General features: G+C 43.1%; 1 protein-coding gene across 1 annotated transcript in view; it reads left to right on the plus strand.

Moving 5' to 3' along the window:
• C1QTNF12 (C1q and TNF related 12) overlaps positions 1–19,555 on the plus strand; it is a 57,598-nt gene that overhangs the window by 24,302 nt on the left and 13,741 nt on the right. Inside the window, exons 2-6 of the mRNA XM_073656864.1 lie at positions 11,320–11,436; positions 12,030–12,147; positions 13,600–13,784; positions 14,704–14,812; positions 15,572–15,662. Of these exons, the coding sequence (XP_073512965.1) occupies positions 11,320–11,436; positions 12,030–12,147; positions 13,600–13,784; positions 14,704–14,812; positions 15,572–15,662 (620 nt within the window). The remainder of the gene's footprint in view (positions 1–11,319; positions 11,437–12,029; positions 12,148–13,599; positions 13,785–14,703; positions 14,813–15,571; positions 15,663–19,555) is intronic.

Genomic DNA, 19,555 nt, shown 5'->3' on the forward strand with positions numbered 1-19,555 from the left:
TGATTGTTGGAAGTTCCACTGCTGGGACCCCCACCAATCAATAGGGGTCCTTTGTTTCCATTTTAAATGGAGTGGTGGTTGGAGATAACTGAGAAGAACTTTCTTCCCCAGTCCGATATACTTTAAAGGAAATCTGTCACCCCCTGGGTGATATCAGACCACTACTATGGCCATACATGGTATAGAAAAGTAAATCTATACATACCTGTATGGTCCATAGTAGAGGTCTGATTGCAGAGAAATCTGGTTTTATAAAGTTGTTTTCCAGAGGCTTGGTGCCCGGGGGACGCCAAGCAAACCCCTCCTATCTGCTTACTATTCCCCTAAATCACCGTCTCTGTGCTAAATTACCATATTCCCCCCTCCCCTGCACTTTATAAAACCAGATTTCTCTGCAATCAGACCTCTGCTCTGGGCCATACAGGTAAGTATAGATTTACTTTTCTATCACCTGTATGCCCATAGTAGAGGTCTGATTGCTGAGAAATCTTCTTCAATAAAATCCGTTTTGCAGAGGCTTGGCGTCTGGGGGATACCAAGCCAACCCCTCCTATCTGCTTATTATACACGTAATTCGCCACCTCTTTTGGAAATTAACATATTCCCCCCTCCCCGTCACTTCACAGGGCGCTGTGACAGGCCCTGTGACGTTCCCTGCGCTGACACCCATCCCGCGCATGCGCAGAGCTCCGGCCCTGTTTGGCTGCGCACTTGTGAGTCTGTGACTCCCTGGCACTTGCGCAATGCGAGGCTGCGTCAGCGTCACACAAGTGCGCAGCCAAACAGGGCCGGAGGGAAACAAAGCACGGCTCCAAGGGATCCTCGCTTTGCGCATGCGTGGGATGGGAGTCAGCGCAGGGAAAGTCACAGGGCCTGTCACAGTGCCCTGTGACTGTTACGGATCCGGGTGGTGGAACCTCTGTGCTGCGGTGCAAGGAGGCACCCAGAGGGGCGTAACTAGGTATCAACTCGGAGCGACCTAGGTCGTACGGCGGCTCAATCGACTTCGTGACCAGGGAGGATCCAAGCAGAGGGACCAGGTGTTACTCTGGGGATGACCTTGTAAGGGAGCAAGTGACTCCCACGGTACAGATGGCAGGGACTGACCAGTATTGCAGATGGGCACAGCAGGCAGGCTGACGAGTGATCCGGGTGGATGGACTGGCAGACATGGCAGGCGGGAGCCTCTAGGTAGGCTGTCAGGTGGTCACGGCAAGTGACGGGCAGGAGCCTCCAGGTAAACTGACAGGTGGTCACGGCAAGTGACAGGCAGGAGCCTCCAGGTAGGCTGACAGGTGGTCATGGCAAGTGACAGGCAGGAGCCTCTAGGTAGGCTGTCAGGTGGTCACGGCAAGTGACGGGCAGGAGCCTCCAGGTAAGCTGACAGGTGGTCACGGCAAGTGACAGGCAGGAGCCTCTAGGTAGGCACGGCAGGTAGCAAGCGGGAGCCTCCAGGTAGGCACGGCAGGTAGCGGGCAGGTGCTTCCAGGTAAGCAGGCGGGCAAAGCCCATAGACAGACTGGCGGACTGAACGGAAGACAGACTGTCGGACTGGAGAGTAGTCAGGCTGGCGGACTGGACTGGAAGTCAGGCTGGCAGGCAGGACTAGTAGTCAGGCTAGCAGCGGGACCTGAGGGCTGAAGCAGAGGTAAGTACACTGTGCAACAACTATTGCTCGGGCACCTCCATATTGGAGGAGGTGCCTTATATATGGGAGGTCCTCCGGCAATTGACCGGGGACTCCTTAGGACGGCGCGCTCGGCCCCTTTAAGAGGGAAGGAGCGCGCGCCCTAAGCAGAGTGCCCGGGAAGCTGCGCGTGCCGGCAGCAGCAGGAAGGGGAGCACTGGAGGACGCCGGGCGGGGAGAGCAGCGGTGAGAGGGACGGTGTCTCTGCCTGGCAGGAGGCAGAGACGCCGATGCTACAGTGACGTGATGGGGAGGGAGGGAATATGTTAATTTCCAAAAGAGGTGGCGAATTACATATACAATAAGCAGATAGTAGGGGTTGGCTTGGTGTCCCCCGGATGCCACGCCTCTGCAAAACGGATTTTATTAAAGAAGATTTCTCAGCAATCAGACCACTACTATAGGCCATACAGGTAAGTATAGATTTACTTTTCTATACCCTGTATGGCCATAGTAGAGGTCTGATATCGCCCAGGGGGATGACAGATTCCCTTTAATGTGTAAAACCTCTACAGGGACACAGGATGATCAATCTCAGGAGTGGTGGCCAAATGGCTGCCCCTATGCTAAAAAAAATTACGTTACTTGTTTCTCATCATCAGATATGAACTCCTGATACACACTCTGGAACCTTTACCTGGTTGTCATGATGACTTTAAAAGGACCTGCCACTTGCCAAAAATATGTAGCTTTTTTATTTGTTGTAAATTCTACTGTTCTCCTAAGTCCGCCTCTGATTTTCTTTTTTGTTTCTGTGCCTCTCCATTCCTGAGATATGTCCCCCTCTTCCCTGTATGTAGATTGAATCTTGTTAGCCAAATGGCTGTGGTCATCAACTCTTCATTGCAGGTGTGTTTTTTAGGATCACAGCCACTTGGTAACAACACTAGATTTTTATACAGAAAAAAGTGGTATCAGTATTGCTGCCTGCGTTGTTTACATAATTGTTAGCTGGTTTCTAGCAGAACTCAACTCTCCTACACTCCTCCTCAGTGTAGTTTATAAAAATTAGGCAGTGCAAATCTGTGTTTGTTGCCTGTTTCTGACAGATTAGTGATGGGAAATGGCAAATGCTGCTCTGGTGATGCATATGGCAGATAATCCTCTGTCATATGCAGAAACAGAGCAGCATTTGCAGGTTTACATTACTGATCTGTCAACAGGAGGCCACAAACAGCTCAGCTTTTCACTGCCTAGTAATTACAAACTCCTTTGTTGATGAGGGGTGCAGGAGAGTTGATCTGCTAGAAACCAGTTAACAATTATGTAAACAACGCAGGCAGCAACACTAATGTAGATGGCAGAAGATATGTTCAAGTCAGGCAGGTTACTGTACACGAGCAAAGAATGCACAGAAACAGAAATGGTGCTGATTGGGAGAACACATAAGTGGGAGGTAGGGCTCTACAGCACTGAAGAGAAGCAAGGTGATGCTGTCAAATGTAGTATTCACAGATAAGACTAGATATGTGAAGCTGGATGCACATAGGGACAGATAAAGATGAAAAAGACACAAAGGCACAAGAAAGAAACTGGGGGTCTTAGTCTGTACATTAACAACAAGCATGCATTTATTGTGCTTTGTAAAAAATGATAGGATTGTGAAAATAACCCTTTAAGGCTAAAGGTTTCTTCTGATTTTTGTCAATAAGTACAATTCCATTGTCTCTAGTTTGTGTTTAAAACATAATACTTACTGCAGACGCCCGTCGATCGCTATAAAGAAGAAGCAGAATCGGTTAGCTAAATGCTGCTCTCCCCTGAGACTCTGAAAGGTCAGTGAGTCCAACTTCTATCTGACGGGAGAGCAGCAAGCTACTTGTGGTTCTGATCAAAACTCTTGACACGCCTGTATGTCTATGACATTTCAAAACTTTTTTAAAAGTCACACTTTAATTTATGATTAGATGCCTTAAGAGAAATAGGTCCAGTTAGATATTTTTTACATGGAGTTTTAACTCATCATTGAGTGGAAAGAAATACCCAACCCAGTGGGTGCATGATTGGTGTGTGTGATGTCTTTTGCTGTCATCTCTGTTCTAGGTTGTTGACAAGTTGGACTGGGTAGTCTGTTTTTGGGTTTCCTAAGTTGTCAGATGTTTCACAAACCACCACACTAACACTGTGATCATAGCCATGCATTGCTATACAATGGAACATGAGTATCTAGTAATGTATTCGATCCTGGATAAAACAATGGGAATGGATTCCATTGGAAGTACCTTGGCTTCCATTTTGCAATTTGTTCATTTTCTTTTTAAATCTCGAGTTATGGCAACTTGATGGATGAACGCTCTGTAGGAAGATCGATCTTGTGCAAGCCTAGATAAGTCCACCAGGGTCTTGATAGTATCAAGCCATCGGGTTGCTGGTGACGCGCCCCTGGGCCTGTGTCGCGCTGCGTTGCGCACGCGGGAGCTTACCCGGAGCCGGATCTCTTGAGGGTTGTAGTCTCGTGGCGGTGACCCGGTCCGTGCCCAGGGAGTCAAACTGAGCGGCGATGTAACAGCGGTAGATGGAGGACGACTACGCCACCCGTTGAATGCAGCTATGGAGCTGCCGCTGCAGGACAGTCCGCTGAGGCCGGTGGATGGATGGTGCAGCGTAGATGGTATAACCCCCAACGGGAGGGGTATGGCCTCAGGGCAGCAGATGTGGATGATGGGGGTAGCAGGAACCACTCAGAGACGGTGCGGTGTAATTCAGGGTCTTTACTGGTAACAACGATAGACCCTCCCGGAGTACTTGCTAGTGAACGGGGCCTGGTCAGTCCTTGAGCAGATGGGATCTCCCCTGGCCAGGCAGAGTTGTAGGCCTCCCAAACTGACTGTACTCTTCTGGCTACCTTGCTAGAAGCGGATATAAGTAGCCCACGTCCCTGAGTGTACCGTGTGGTGCTCACCCGTATGGCCGGTGACTCGGGGCCTTCTAATGGCTTCCGCTCCACGATGGCGGTGCTGGTCCCACGCGTGTGACCGTGCCTTCGGGTTTCTAGGCCTGAGGACCTGAAATCCCCTGCCGGTCGGCTTCTGCTGCTGGGTAAGAGTTAGTCCCCACAGCCTCGGACGCCGGGTCCGGTAAGAAAGCTTCTCAGTCAGGACGAGCTCTGCAGCTGCCAGTCCCTGACTCGTAGTAGTATTGCTTCTGCTGTTTCTTGTCTCTACTCTCCTTGACTGACTAACCCTGCCTCAGCCCAGGGTTTATACAGGGGAAGTTCTTCCCCTCCCAAGACTGGGCAGGAGGTGTGGCATGCACAGGATCCCTGACCAAAGGACCTCCCACCTGCTCTCAGACATAACATTACATTACTGTGGAAAACCAGACCCCTGGGGTGCCACACTGGTCTTCTTCTTCGCTTTGTTCCTTCTATTCTTCCGACCATGATGTCCTTCTCCAGTGATTGTGTTCTTCAAGAAACTAATAATTGGATTGCATCAGTGTTGTGTGCATATAGCGTGCAAATCTTTTCCACTTGCAGCTGTATATAATCTACATGAAATTGTCCAGCTCCAGTAGATGTCACTGTCACCAGCCAAGCTCTGCTAGCCGGAAAGATTTATGAATCAGCAGCAGTGGCATAAGTAACTGCGAGACTGTGTGCACTCACCATGCTGCTGGGTATTACGCTTCATGTCCAGTAGGACAGCGCCTGGCAGCACCTGAATTGGCAGCTTTGCCTCAATGCCTCAACTTAAAGCTGCCAAAACAAAGAAGATCCCAGCCAGCGAGAGCTGGGACCGCTTCTGCATGCCATAGTAATTAAATAATCACTGTGCAATGGGGCTCCTTCCAGAAGCCATTCAGACTTCACAACAGTACTTGGGTGGAGAGAGTGAATTACTGTTTGTCTACCATAAAAAAACACGCTGAGTGGTTTTTAAGCTGCTATATATCTTAAAATCTAACCAGTATCCCAGATCTGGGGTTGAGACAATGAAGAAAAATTTAAGAAGTTTAACATTTTATATGATTCTTTTTTTAATATTAGTACATATTTTTTTTTTTATTTCTAACCTTTATATGTCTTTTTTAAATGGTTGTACATTGCAGGGGCGGACATACCATTGGTGCAACCGCACTGGGGCCCAAGAGGTAAGGGGGCCCATTTCCACCTTCAAAACGGGTGGAAATATGCATTTTGATGAGCTATTGAATAGCAAGGGGCAAATCAACAATGAAGTCATTGGACAAGGTCTTCAAATCAAGGATCAATTTCACTGGCAACGAAGACACTGCTCGTACAAAGCCTGGTCTTTTCTGTTGTAATATATGGATGTGAAACCAGGACTATAAAGAAACAAGACAGAAGAATCGGCACCTTAGAAATGTGGTGCTGGAGAAGGATGTCATCAATACCATGGATGGCAAGAAGAACAAACCAATTTTGGAACAAATAAAGCCAGACATGTCACTGGAAGCAAGTATTACTAAGTTACGACTTGTCTACTTTGGACACATCATACGAAGAGAGAAATCACTGGAGAAGGACATCATGGTGGAAAGAACAGAAGGAACAAGATGAAAAGGAAGAACAGCAACCCGATGGCTTGATACTATCAAGATAACGGCGGAGAAGACCCTGGTTGACTTATCTAGGCTTGCACAAGATCAATCTTCCTACAGATCCTCTTCCTAAGGCCGTTAAATAATAAATAGGACTGAAAAGAGCCCAGATATTGTTCTTGCACAGGGGCCCTCTTCTGTCTGTGTTTGCCATTGATACATTGCTTATATGCTAGGAACGCTAAAACCTGGCCTAAAGTTTTATATAGTTGAGTTAGTTCCGGTCTTTTCAAGGAGTAAAAACAACAAAAAGTTTAACAATGGACAATTTATATCTATAGCGTAAAGTTGAGTAACTTTGCTCATACTTCGCTTTACTGTTTTTCACTGTTTTGAGTTATTTCATGCTGTTTTTTCCTTTCATATTTATAGCGTTTTTCAATATTTTTCTGGTTGTACATGGAAACAGACAGTAGTTTATCTCTAATCGGTTGTCATACATGTGACCTTTCAATCTAAATCTAATTGTAATCCGGTACTCAAAAATTGTTTTACAGAATCTTATGCAAACATGTAGGAAATATGACATAATGTTATCAACTGGAATCATAAAGTAGCAAGAGGAGACAACAAAAAGCTCTAATATATAAAGAGGAGTTTTTAGAAATTTTTCTAAAAAAGAAAAAAAAGTGCAATTCCAGATAAGAAAGTGCAAATCCACACGTATCCATCAAATACAAAAATCCAGATATAATACAATAAGTGTAAAGTGTACAACAACTCAAAGTATTAATAATAATATAATAATCTTTATTTTTATATAGCGCTAACATATTCCGCAGCGCTTTACATACGTTATCATTATGACTGTATTGTCAAACAATAAATAATGGGTATTTTTTATATCATCCAGCTTCTTTTATACAAAGCTTTTTTGGCCGAAATGTTGCGATTTATTGCAGAATTTTTGTGTGGTACAAAACGCTGTGGTCAAATGTCAGCCTCGAATAAGGCTACTTTCGCACTTCCGTTTCCATCTTTCCTTCCGTTTTGGATCAATTTTTCTCTCATCCGATTTAAAAACTGAAGGAGGTAAACTGAACTTTTTGTTTTTCCATTAAAGGAGATATTTGGGACTTTGTAAAAAAAAAACAAGTGCCTAAGCACTAACAGGCTGGTAGTTCCTGTTGTGCCCGGTGCTATTCTTCGCTGGCACAGACCGCTCCTGCTGATGATTCAGCTGCCTCTGCTGACGTCATGTCGATAGAGTGGTGGCTTCTTTTCCGGGCTGCTCTGTTGACGGGGTGTGACTGCTAACGTCATGCTGATTGACAGGTGGCTCCCTGCAGTTAGGCAGCGGGGAGTCAGCTGTCAATTAACATGATGTTGACAGTTACTTCCCTTTAACAGAGCAGGGCAGAAAAGAAACCGCCGCTCTATCAATGTGACGTCAGCAGAGGCAGCTGGATCGCCGGCAGGAGCGGTCTGTGCCAGCGAAGAATAGCACCGGGCACAACAGGCAGGTAGGTAGGAACTAACTGCCTGTTAGTGCTTAGGCACTTTTTTTTTTATAAAGTCCTGGATATCCCCTTTAACATTTAAGCAACAGCTCAGCTAAAAATAAATGAAATATTGTTGTAAAATAGATGTCTTCCATTTTTCATCCATTTCTTATGGATCACATAGACTCTAATGATCAAGTGTGAGATGAAAAAATGGATGAGAATAGGACATGCTCTTATGGACACATGGATCCGTTAAAAATGAATGTGCGAATGGATCCATTAAACTCTTTGGGGCAGTATGCTGTTCATTTTTTTAAAAAAATGGACAGAACATAGAATAAAAAAAAAAAAACTACAAAAAACCCTGTATGAAGGTAGACTTAATATAATATGAAACACACTAAATATAAGTGCAATTAAAGGTACTGAAACCGCGACAAGCAGGTGACATAAAGTCAGAACTATTTGGATATTTGACAACTTGTTTAACACAGTCGCAGTACCTTGTGAGTCGCATTCTGAGATTTAGAAACTTTGGCTGCGCGAAACATGTAACAGTCAAAGCCCCGACAAGCCCCAACCTGAACCACACTTTAGTAGATCAGACCCAATAGTAGTGTATATGGCCAACTTTATTCAATGTGAATGCACTAATACTTCAAAACTCCCCACAATATTGAATGAGTACTTATATTTTTCATATGATGATCCCCCAACTACATTTACATATTTGAGAGAAATATATATTTATTTATACTCTTTAAAGAAATCTTTTTTAATTTCCAATTCTATATACAGTATTTGATAAAGTTGCATCATTTAGAGCCTGCAAGGTTCTACAGAGACAAAGATGATTTATTACCCATATTGCACAAGACATATCTTGGCCTTGCCATCTTTTCGTGCCTCACCAGAAGAAATTATTGTTCTTTTATTTTATTATTAGAAATAAAATTGACATTTTTTGTTACGAGCACAATGGTCTTGCCCAATGGCTATTATTCTCGTTGCTGGGTTTTATTACATCCTGTTTGAAGTGTGGCTGGCACATACACCCACCCTCATTTCACTAATGGGGAAAGCACACTTTTGCAGAAACGAGCCGACGCTGACTTCTTTTAACCTCTCCTTAGTCAGACATTGACGCTGAGTCTTACAGCAGATGCCACTTTGGGGGCAGAAAATCGGAGGCCCTGAACTTTATACAAATGGTACATGAAAGTTTATTATCCATATGAGATATATTAGTTGCACTGCACCTTTCATCCGCTGAGAGACACTGCTTTATGTGATGTCATTACCAGGCGTCTCTACTGACGGTTTATATTTAATCTTATTGCCAAATTGTCAGGGTGTGAATAGCAGTTTAGGCACCCTTGGGCAAAGGCACCTGTGACGGAAGACACTCTACCCTTAAAGGGTGGGATATTCACGAAATGTCGCTGCTCAATAACAAAAGAGTTGGCAACAACATTTCAGGAGCAGCAGAGATGTTCATTTAATTAGGGTGGCAAGTAGAGAAAGGGTCGACAGATAGGCCAATATGTCTCCAGCTTTGACTCATATAAAAGATAGGTGGCAAATTGTAAAAAAAATAGCTTGTACTTTACTATGTGAGAGAACGTACGACTGTGTGGAATTAGATGCTTGTCTATAATTATTTCAGTAATATATTTATAAATATTTCAGTAAAAATAGTATCAATCAAAAGTGCTAGAGCCATTGCCCAAAAGCGTTGACTTTGGAGAAAGATGAAAGCGTTGACTTTGGAGAAAGATGACGAGTGCCCGATGTAGACACATGAAAGACATTTGTACTGTAATTATCATTGTACTAAAACTTTATAGATGAGAGGAAGTAAAATTGCCATATTCTCCCGTTTTAGCCCAGGATCACACAAGCGTATTTTATGGTTTGCATATGGACCGGACTGACCGCAAATCTACCAACCCGAACTTACAGTCTTATAGACATATATGAGGTTGTAAGTTTAGGTCAGGAGAGTCACCGCCAGATCGGGTATTGCGGTCCATATACTGACCATGAAATACACTCGTGATCCCGGATTTACTATAAACTGATGCAAAGCTGAATGTCCGCCCTAGGAGTTCTGGCCTCTGATCACACAGGGTATGTACTGCTGTCCTGACGTACCTTTCCTCTGTGGATGTTTTCATTAACATATTTACTGGTTCCAGTAGTTATAACACTAGTAGGTGCCATGGACACTTCATTTGCTCTCAGACGTAAGCCTTTCTTTTACCACCTTGGCGAGTTTAAAGTGTTACAGGATGCATGTAAGGCACGGCAGGCAGGCTGCGGATCATGCGGTTTGGTGCGCTGAAGTCAAATGGAATTAGAGTCCATGGAATTCAGCGAGAAGGCAGAAAAATTGTGATTAAAATTAATAATTTATTAGTTGCTTTTAGATTCTGTTGAATTCACTTTTAAGCCTTTATGCAAAAGTATTTGTTAGCAATATATCCGGAATGGAAGTCTCTCACATATGCCAAGGCACAAGTATAAAGCGGCACATGTCACCTGAAGACCCTTGTTATATAAAAGGATATTGTTTGGCAAATTTGAGATCAAAAGGCTGTTATGGACACATTTTTTGCCCACATAAGTAAATTTCCCTACATATAGAATGAAGGTAGTCTTAAAATTTTATTCAATCATTTTTTAAAAAGTAGCGTTTTCTTATCCCTAAAAAGCACCCCAAAGCCACATCAAGTCTCCCATCTGTCTAATTTGCTCTCTCCTGCCTGTTGTCAAGAGTAATCAGCAAAGACACTTTAGGCCTCATTCACTCATTTGTTTTTGGTGTATGTGTTCTTTCCATTGTATATTGTGGATAGAACATATACCTATTATAGCGTACAGGCCTTTTCACCTAACATTTTTTTTTTCTGCAAAAAAGACCGGGTATATGTCTGATTTTGATCCGATGTGCAGATCAGGCTTGCCCAATCCAGTGAATGAGTCCACAGAAAAAAAATGGACAGCTCGCTGATGCCACCTGTTTCTCACCCATGTGCTGTGCGTGTTTCACTGATTAATACAAGGAGGAGCTTTGTAAACCTCTCAGTTTTTCTCATGAAAAATATAACACATGAAACTCATGAAAAAAAAGGATAAAAAATAGATTAAAATGGGATCAAATACACTGAAATTAGGTTGTTTTTTTGTGTAGAAGATAAAAACTGAAATGTGAATCTGGCCTTTCATTGATTTAAATGTAAACTATGTAATGCGTCATTTGCCCAGTGATGACACTACGGCAACTGATTGGGGATTTAAGGAGTCAGATTTGCTTGTGGCTGTCTTGCCTCTAAATATATCAATGTGTTGCTCAGTGTTTGATACATTTTGTGCAAGGTCAGTATTTTGCAGCAAGATCAGTCTTCTGTGGCTTCTGGACGGGAATCCTGCGAACTGTCTCCTACTTGTCAGCTCCTATATTGATTGGCTGGCCTAGTGTGACATCATTGTTGTGGTGTGGCCTTCGCAGAGCTCCCGACAGGCATCCATGGACCCCTGATCTGCTGGCTGGACCAGGATCCTGAGAATTTATTTGCTCATCCCTATTTTAATGTAAGATTCCTTTTTCTATCTTTTGTTTAGCTTGCTGAATCACTTGGTCCTGAAAAACCAGATCCTGCACTAACATGGGTGAATTTTAGGGACCGAACTAATGATGGGACATACCCTAAAAAGAAATGTAAATCTAACAAGAATTCTGTGAGTATCTGAATTGCTCGGTTTTTCACCATTGTTGGACAGATCCATATTTCCCACCCAGGAACAAGTTCAAACATTCCCAGTGTAAAATTTTGCCATTAGCTTCCTCCTTTGGGATCTATTCCTGATAATTGATTCTAATTTAAAAGTATGAATATTTGCAGATATTAATATATTGTAAATATATTTTGACTTTAATATATGTTATCCCCTATTGATAAGATAGGACCCCCATCAATTCCTCTGCGGATTGAGTGGAAGACGTGCTTTGAGGATTGTGATTGTCAACTTTGGGCAGTCCCAACCTCCGCTCCATTCAGATGGGGCTCTGCAAGGCCCCCGCTCTCAGAATTGGTGGTGGTCTCAGAGATTGGACAAGGATATATTGAGATGTTAATCCAGACTAATAGGTTTCTCTGTTCCATATAAAGGAGCCCATACATCTTAAATAGCTGTCCTTAAACTATAACCCCGAAATTGGTGGTTTTGGACAACTTATGTGTGTAGGTAGCTTAAGATCACTTATAGAAATAGTGCAATACATTGAGGAGCACTGGACTGTACATATAATGTTTTTCTATTTTTTTTTTCAGAGACTATCTGGGCCACCAGGCCCAGCAGGGCCACAAGGGCCTCCGGGGCCTCCAGGAGTGCCAGGAGCTGAGGTCACACATGAAGTATTGTTGCAGGAGTTCAAACAGATACTCAAAGGTAGTGTGATTCTCTGAACAATGCCTCATCTATATATATATTTTAAATAAAGCCCCCCATAGACATTAGATGGCGGTTGGCTGAACGATGCTTCCACCGATCGTCCAGCTAGCAGCCTTCTCGGACGTCTTTCCCATACACAGGAGCCCTCGATCGGCTGAACGCTTTTGTGTTCCCTATGAAATTTCCACCAACAGACATCTCTGGTGATGGCTTATTTCCGGGAGAACAATGTGATCGGCAGTTTGAAATCAGACATGCCCTATCAACATCTATTGCGACCATCAGTTGGACGGTGCCCCATACACACATTACACCATCGGCCAAACCTTTCAGTATCGGCAGGTTTGGCAGACAAAAGTCGAATGTGTATGGGAGGCTTAAGTTCTGAACAATACCACTAGAGATAGATCAATATGTTTGTGCATAGCCATCTCTGTGGTGGCCAATTATTCCGGTGATGCTATTTTCCAATTTCCTAGTAGGAGATTTTTGTGAAGGACAAGTCTATTAATCAAAGACCACCTGGACCCAGTGGCATAAATATGACTTCAAAGAATTGAGATCCTTCATTTATTAGCTTGTGTAGAGAGTAATTACAGAGTGTCCCCAGCGCTGGAGGACCCAGCATGTCTGTACATTACTCAGCCTAAGGATTCCGGGGTGTAATACTTCATTGCTCTTGCGGCAGCAGTGTAGGGAAACTAAATACTTGTTGCTGTGTTCCCCATCATGTGGGTGACACCTTGTGTTTGGCTTAATGGTGGATGACCTTTCTGATGTCTAAAATATTGGATTTGCTCTTCACAAAAATTTATTTCCATCTTTGCTTGAATGAGGACCAATCGCCTTATATATTTAGACTATAGAATACACTTTTTAGCAGGAGAAAAAAATGTGAAAATCTGTAGCCAGGTGGGCCTCTGACCACTTCCGAATTACAGGGCAGAGCACTAATATAGAGCTTTGCCAAATCATTGAGAAAATAATGTGCTGCTGTTCATAGCTGTTCTTCCTGCCCAACTCTGATCTGTATGATTAGTGTGGGGTAGAAGAAGACAGGACACCAAAGGACACAATTCTGGAGTCTGGGTAAATTAGTAATTACCAGGTATTAAACTCTTATTTTACCCTAGATTATCAGGGAACATAATGTGATCTTCCTAGTAATACCCATTTATATTTCTCAAAACCACAAGAAGATAAATTATATACCCTGATATATCCTTATATTTTGATTCACCACAAAAGAACACCAGAGCTAGTGATATTAGTCTCTTCACTGCCTCACACCACCAGGAAAGTTATCATTTTTCCAATATAATATTTTTCTTACATTTTAAACCTGGTTGCGAACTATAATCTGGTGAGTCGTATAGCGCAGAAAATAGTATTTTATTATATTTTACTGTTCTTTTTAAAATATCCAATCAATATATTCTTATTTCTTAGAGGCCACAGAGCGTCGCTCGACATCTGGCGATAGTGCTGATCACACCAGTGAACCTCCTCCTCTGGTGCTCCCAATTAATGATCTCTATCCATACAGACGAATAGATGAAGCTTTTCATTGTCGACTTAAGGGTCCCGTGCTTGTGGACAAGAGGACATTGGCAGAACTTCAAAATTTTCAGCTGGTAAGAAATAAGATAGGAAAGAAGTGCACACATATCATATCACTGACCAAGGAGAAAGAGGGCAACAAAGGTGGACTGAGAGGCTACCGAGCCCTGGACATTAACTGAATGGACTCAAAATGGGACAGAACTGTAGTACTACCTTTTGGCAATTTTCTTAGCAGGTTAAAACAACTGTGTTGCTCAATAGGGGGCGACAGTGAGCACAATAGAAAGTTGTCTCAAAGTAAAGAAATTTTTTTTTCCCATTTTTCTTTTATCTAAAACAGCTGAGGCTAACAATGTTCTTCTTCTGTTAATTAGCTACCAAAATTCAGAATTTCAATAATTATCCCCCCTATATGTTAAATGTATTTTTTGGAGGGGCAATTTTTATTTTTTCTCACTTCACAATCTGTATTAAAAATGAAAAATGTAAATCTTGCAATTCTCACATTGGCCACTGGGTGCTTTTTTGAAATTACACCTCCTTTTGTTTCAGGAAACAATACATGTACATTAGCAACAATGGTCAGACCCCGACCCTATATTTTGCACTGAAGCATCTAATGAGCATGTGCAGGAGTCATTGTGGAGGGAGGGGGAGCGGGATCAGCTGTGACATCACCAATTATGATTGGTGGATTCTGTGTTATCAGCTGTGTATAGAGCTGTTATCAGTCTCTGTAATCCTGCCACTGATGATAAGGAGCCTGCTGAAAACTCTTCCTGAAAGGACAGGATGTATGAGTCTTAAAAATCCCTATTGACCAGTGTGAAAATTATAAGATTAACAATTTTTTTGTTAAACATTGTAATATGAAAAAAGACTGGCAAAAATTTGTTAAAAATACAAGTACGGTAAAACCAGATTTAAACAATAGGTCATTTTCTGATGATGGCTTCTCTTTAAGTATATGTTGTTTTATTTCAATTGCAGCCAACAGCTAAGGGCTCCTTCCTTCGTGGTTCTGGGATGAACCTGCCAACAGGTCGGTTTACAGCTACTATTCCTGGGATTTACCAGTTTTCTGCTCATATTCATATAGGTAAGTGATATGCAAAATGGTTTCCGATTTGAATGTGAAAGGATGGAATGAAATGTTTTCAACAAAATGAGTCAAACGTCAACCCCTTGGATACCACACCGGATGGCTGGAAGCGATATCGGCACCGCCTGGATGTCAGCAGGACCACTGCAGTCTGTCATTGGCTGCAGCAGTCAGGTGAGCAGAAGTCCGCGTCATTGGATGTCTTTCTGATGGTGCGCTCTTCTACTCTGACTGCTGCTGCCAATCTCCGGCTTCATCAGTCATGTTGACATGTTGAGCTGATGCAGACCTCCAGAGTGACTTGAACGGTGATGACGGAAAGTGAGTATGGCTCTCTTTGTTGCCTTGAAAATATCCATACCTAAAAAAAAATGGAAACTCCCTTTAAATGATAACATCCTACAACTATTTCCTATAGCAATACAACATTGCGCTAAGTCGCATTATATCATGTTATCGGCATTCTTATGGTACGCAAGTTCAAGTGTGAACATAAGATGTAGGCAGAATCAACTCCAGTAATTCTATTACACTCATCCATCTACATTCAGTGAGCTCACTTTCAAAATCTCGTTAGAAGAACTGAACATTCATGCTCGGACCTCTAGGGGTGGAATTTGGGAGTAAGAGATTGGTTTTCCTTCAGCACCCCCACTGGGGAAAAAAGGAATTACACTGGTTTCAATAAAACTGATATTACTCTGCCGTCTTGTATGTACTATTTTACTAAGCTTCGTCCTTCAATATTGTTTGTAGATCACAGCGAGATGAAGAGTAAAGGACAGTTGCGTCCCCGAGACAGTATCCGCGTCCAGATATGCATTGAGTCCCTTTGTCATAGATATACGTAAGTATAGTGTATAACTGAGACACTGGGATATGTTTTAGGTATTTGGTTGAAAAAAAGTTTCTCTTCTCTTACAGCACCACTTTTGTTGAGAGGCTTTGTCTGGTATTGCAGCTCAGCATCATTAATTCACACATCCATGTTTAGCAATCTGAATGTGGATCATGATGCCCAAACCAGCCGAGAGCTCCTTACCAAAACTCCATGGCCTCATATATGTTTACGAGGAGGTCAGGAGACCCATGACCGGTCCATACTCACACTGCTAAACATGGAAGCGTGAAGTGTCGGACTGGAGTGACATTGTTTCTGGTGGCCCACTGTTTAGCTACATGCAAATATTTCCTTACCATTTTCACAAATTTGCCTATGCTTCTATATAATAATAAACTGGGTAGTTTGTTAAATTAATGATAAGATGCTGTTTTTGTTTGTATATGTTGCTTTAAATATACTGTATCATTTATTGTTCTTATAGGAGGCCCACCGAGGAATTCACCTGTCCTCCGGTGGGCCAGTCCAAGCCTAGATTTATATATATTGATCCAGGAGAAGAGAAAATCAAACCTTCTATGAACCATCTGCCAATTTACCCTCGGGCAATGTTCCCACGTAGCGCAAATATTTTGATTTTTCTGATTCGATTTTTACTGTGTTTTTTCTTTATAGGCTTCTATAGGGAGTCTGAAAAAAATGCATGTTTAAAACGCCGTTGCATTTTTAAGTGGAAAATCAAATCTTTTCTGTTCTAAAAACTGCATTAAAACACTGCTTAATATCGGCACCAAAATCGCATCAAATAAAAAGGAAAACACAAAACAGTACAGCAAAAACACAATAATCAGAAAATATTTTTATCGTGTATTTTGGTGCGGCCCCCTGCAGAAAAAATAAAGCAGAAAAAGTCAGCATTTACACTACATGTGAACATGACCTCAAAGAAAGGAAGTACTCTTTTCCATCAAGCAGGCTCCAAGTACCCTTAATTTGTAAGGAAGGAATCTACCCATTACTTAAAGGGGTTATCTGGCCTTAGGCTACAAGTCTGCAATCACTCTATGTAAATAGACCTGTAAATCTTTACAGTGCTTGTGTGACACCCCAGGGGTCTGGTTGCCACAGTGATAGAGATATTACGTCTGAGAGCAGGTGGGAGGTCTCTTGGTCAGGAATCCTATGCATGCCACACCTCCTGCCCAGTCCTGGGAGGGGAAGAACTTCCCCTATATAAACCTAGGGCTGAGGCAGGGTTAGTGAGTAGAGAAGAAGTAGAGACAGAGAAGCAGATATAGGAAAAGAACATCAGGAGCTCTGTGGGAGCAGTGCTACAAGGAGTCAGGGGCTGGCAGCTGCAGAGCTCGCCCTGACTGAGAAGTTATCACCGGACCCGGAGTCCGAGGCTGTGGGGACTAACTCCTATCCAGCAGCAGAAACCGACCGGCAGGGGATTGCAGGTCCTCTGGCCCAGAAACCCGAAGGCACGGTCACACGCGTGGGACCAGCACCGCCGTCGTGGAGCGGAAGCTACTAGAAGGCCCCGAGTCACCGGCCATACGGGTGAGCACCACACGGTACACTCAGGGACGTGGGCTACTTATACCCGCCTCTAGCAAGGTAGCCGGAAGAGTATCGTTAGTTTGGGAGGCCTACAACTCCGCCTGGCCAGGGGAGATCCCATCTGCTCAAGGACTGACCAGGCCCCAATCGCTAGCCAGTACTCCGGGAGGGTCTATCTTTGTCACCAGTAAAGACCCTGAACTACACCGTACCGTCTCCGAGTGGTTCCTGCTACCCCCATCATCCACGTCGGCTGCCCTGAGGCCATACCCCTCCCGTTGGGGGTTATACTATCACGCTGCACAATCCTACCACCGGCCTCAGCGGTCTGCCCTGCAGCAGCAGCTCCTTAGCTGTACTCAACGGGTGGCGTAGTCGTCCAACATCTACCGCTAATACAGCGCCACTTAGTCTGACTCCCTGGGCACGGACCGGATCACTTGCTGTCAGGATTCTCCGGTGTCGGCACTACAAGTATGCAATTTGCAAACTTTCGGCCACATTCCGACTAGACGTGTCCGGCCTCGCTCAATTCACTTGCATTAGACAAGGCCTTGCACGTCTAGTCGGTATGTGACCGCATGTATGCAAATCACTTACTAGTGGTCACGGGTCTGCCGTTCCCGGCACTCACATCAGAGAATCTTCACAGCGTGCAGTGCACACGATGTGAGGATTCACAAGTCTGCAGAGTGACTGCAGACTTGGAGCCTAAGGCCAAACAATTCCTTTAAGAGTATGCAATAACCACGTGATACCATTCTGCAGACTAAATTTAGAATTAATTTACCCACATTGTGGATTACATTACCTGTACTGATCCTGAATTGTAGTCCTGAGCTGCTTTCACAACTCTTGTGTCTACAGAGCTGAAATCTCCAAGCAATCTTTGCTTGTTGATTGTTGTACAGAGCTAGTTTTGGTGGATTTACATTTTGATAATTGATGTTTTAACAGCTACTAGACAAAAATCTACCATAGAAAAAAATATATTTATCCCACTGCCATAGGATATCTGTGACTACAGGCATATTGATTGGCTTCATCAGAACCAGCAGAATTATTAATGCAGCATTGGACTATAATTTAGGATCTGTGCAACATCCATAATAAAATACATTTACAAAGTTACTCAACCTCTGGGGATTAATTTCGAGGTTTGGAATTCTGTTAGCTCGGTTGTAAAATTTTTCTACGAAGAATGCAACAAATATTTCAATTTCTTGGTTATTATTTATAAAGTGCTGGCCAGTCTATTGTGTGCAAGAAATGTCATCCTATGATGATCCAAGGAGTGTGATTTGGAAATTTTGGAAGCTTCTCTGATGTTGGAACATCACATTCGTTGCTTTTTTTTTTTTTTTTATTGAAGTGTTTTTACAGAAATGTTGGCATTTCTTCAGATATTTTTACGAGAATGCTCCCAATTAAAGGATCCCATCTTATTCTAGATTGGAATTGACATCTACTTAAGCCCTCGGCCTCTCCTCTTGGCCCACAAAGTGTTAAATCACATTACGGCAAAGTAAAAGGTTTCCTTTTTAGTTCGTATAATAAAAGTTCAGAACAATTGCAGCAAAGTGAATTTACAGGAAGGTTTGAAAAAAAAAAAAAGAAAAATAGGATTAGGTGCCAAATGTCTTTTCAACGTATCACCATATTTACCTTCCCCGAATCACCCCCTCAGGTCCTGCCCCTCCTCCTATTCCTTGGCAGGTATGCCAAGACAGAATCAGGTTTTGCACTTGTAACGCTAGAGACCTTCTGTCGTCAGTGTGATCTCATGCCCCAGCAATGTTCCATTTGCGTCCTCTTCTGCCCACCAGCCTGGCACTTATTATTTCCCAGCAGAGTTTGTTCCTCAGCATCATTTTCCAGTAAACTGTCTTTTTATTGTTATGAAAGGTCTAGCTGATATTGTGTCTCAGGAGGAAAGGAATGGTCAATGAGCTGGAAAAGTTCCATACACCTTCATAAAGAACCTTCACTGTGCTCCAGAACTTACGAATGGAGATGTTCAGAATTCTGAAGACCTTGAAAACTTGGACTATTCTCTCATGAATATCTATCCTTAGCATCTGCCCTTAGTCATTTAGGTATCAAAATCAACTTATATAATAGAAAAATAAAACAAAAAGAGTCAACTGGGTTCATCATCAGACCCCAAGAGTCTTCCGTGGGCCCAGCTTCTGGCAACAGTAATGACCCTCAAAAGTCCAGAAGAAGACAACCCTGTTTGTAGTTGACTTTGGAGCCAATAATTTACCACTTAGGTCTATTTTTATGGGATTATTCATAAATAATCTAGCAGACCTTATTGATGATACTTCTTGCAT

The sequence above is a fragment of the Phyllobates terribilis genome, unplaced genomic scaffold (genome assembly GCF_046119375.1).
Source record: "Phyllobates terribilis strain yellow unplaced genomic scaffold, ASM4611937v1 Scaffold_12__6_contigs__length_324123572, whole genome shotgun sequence".
In the NCBI taxonomy this organism is placed as follows: Eukaryota; Metazoa; Chordata; class Amphibia; order Anura; family Dendrobatidae; genus Phyllobates; species Phyllobates terribilis.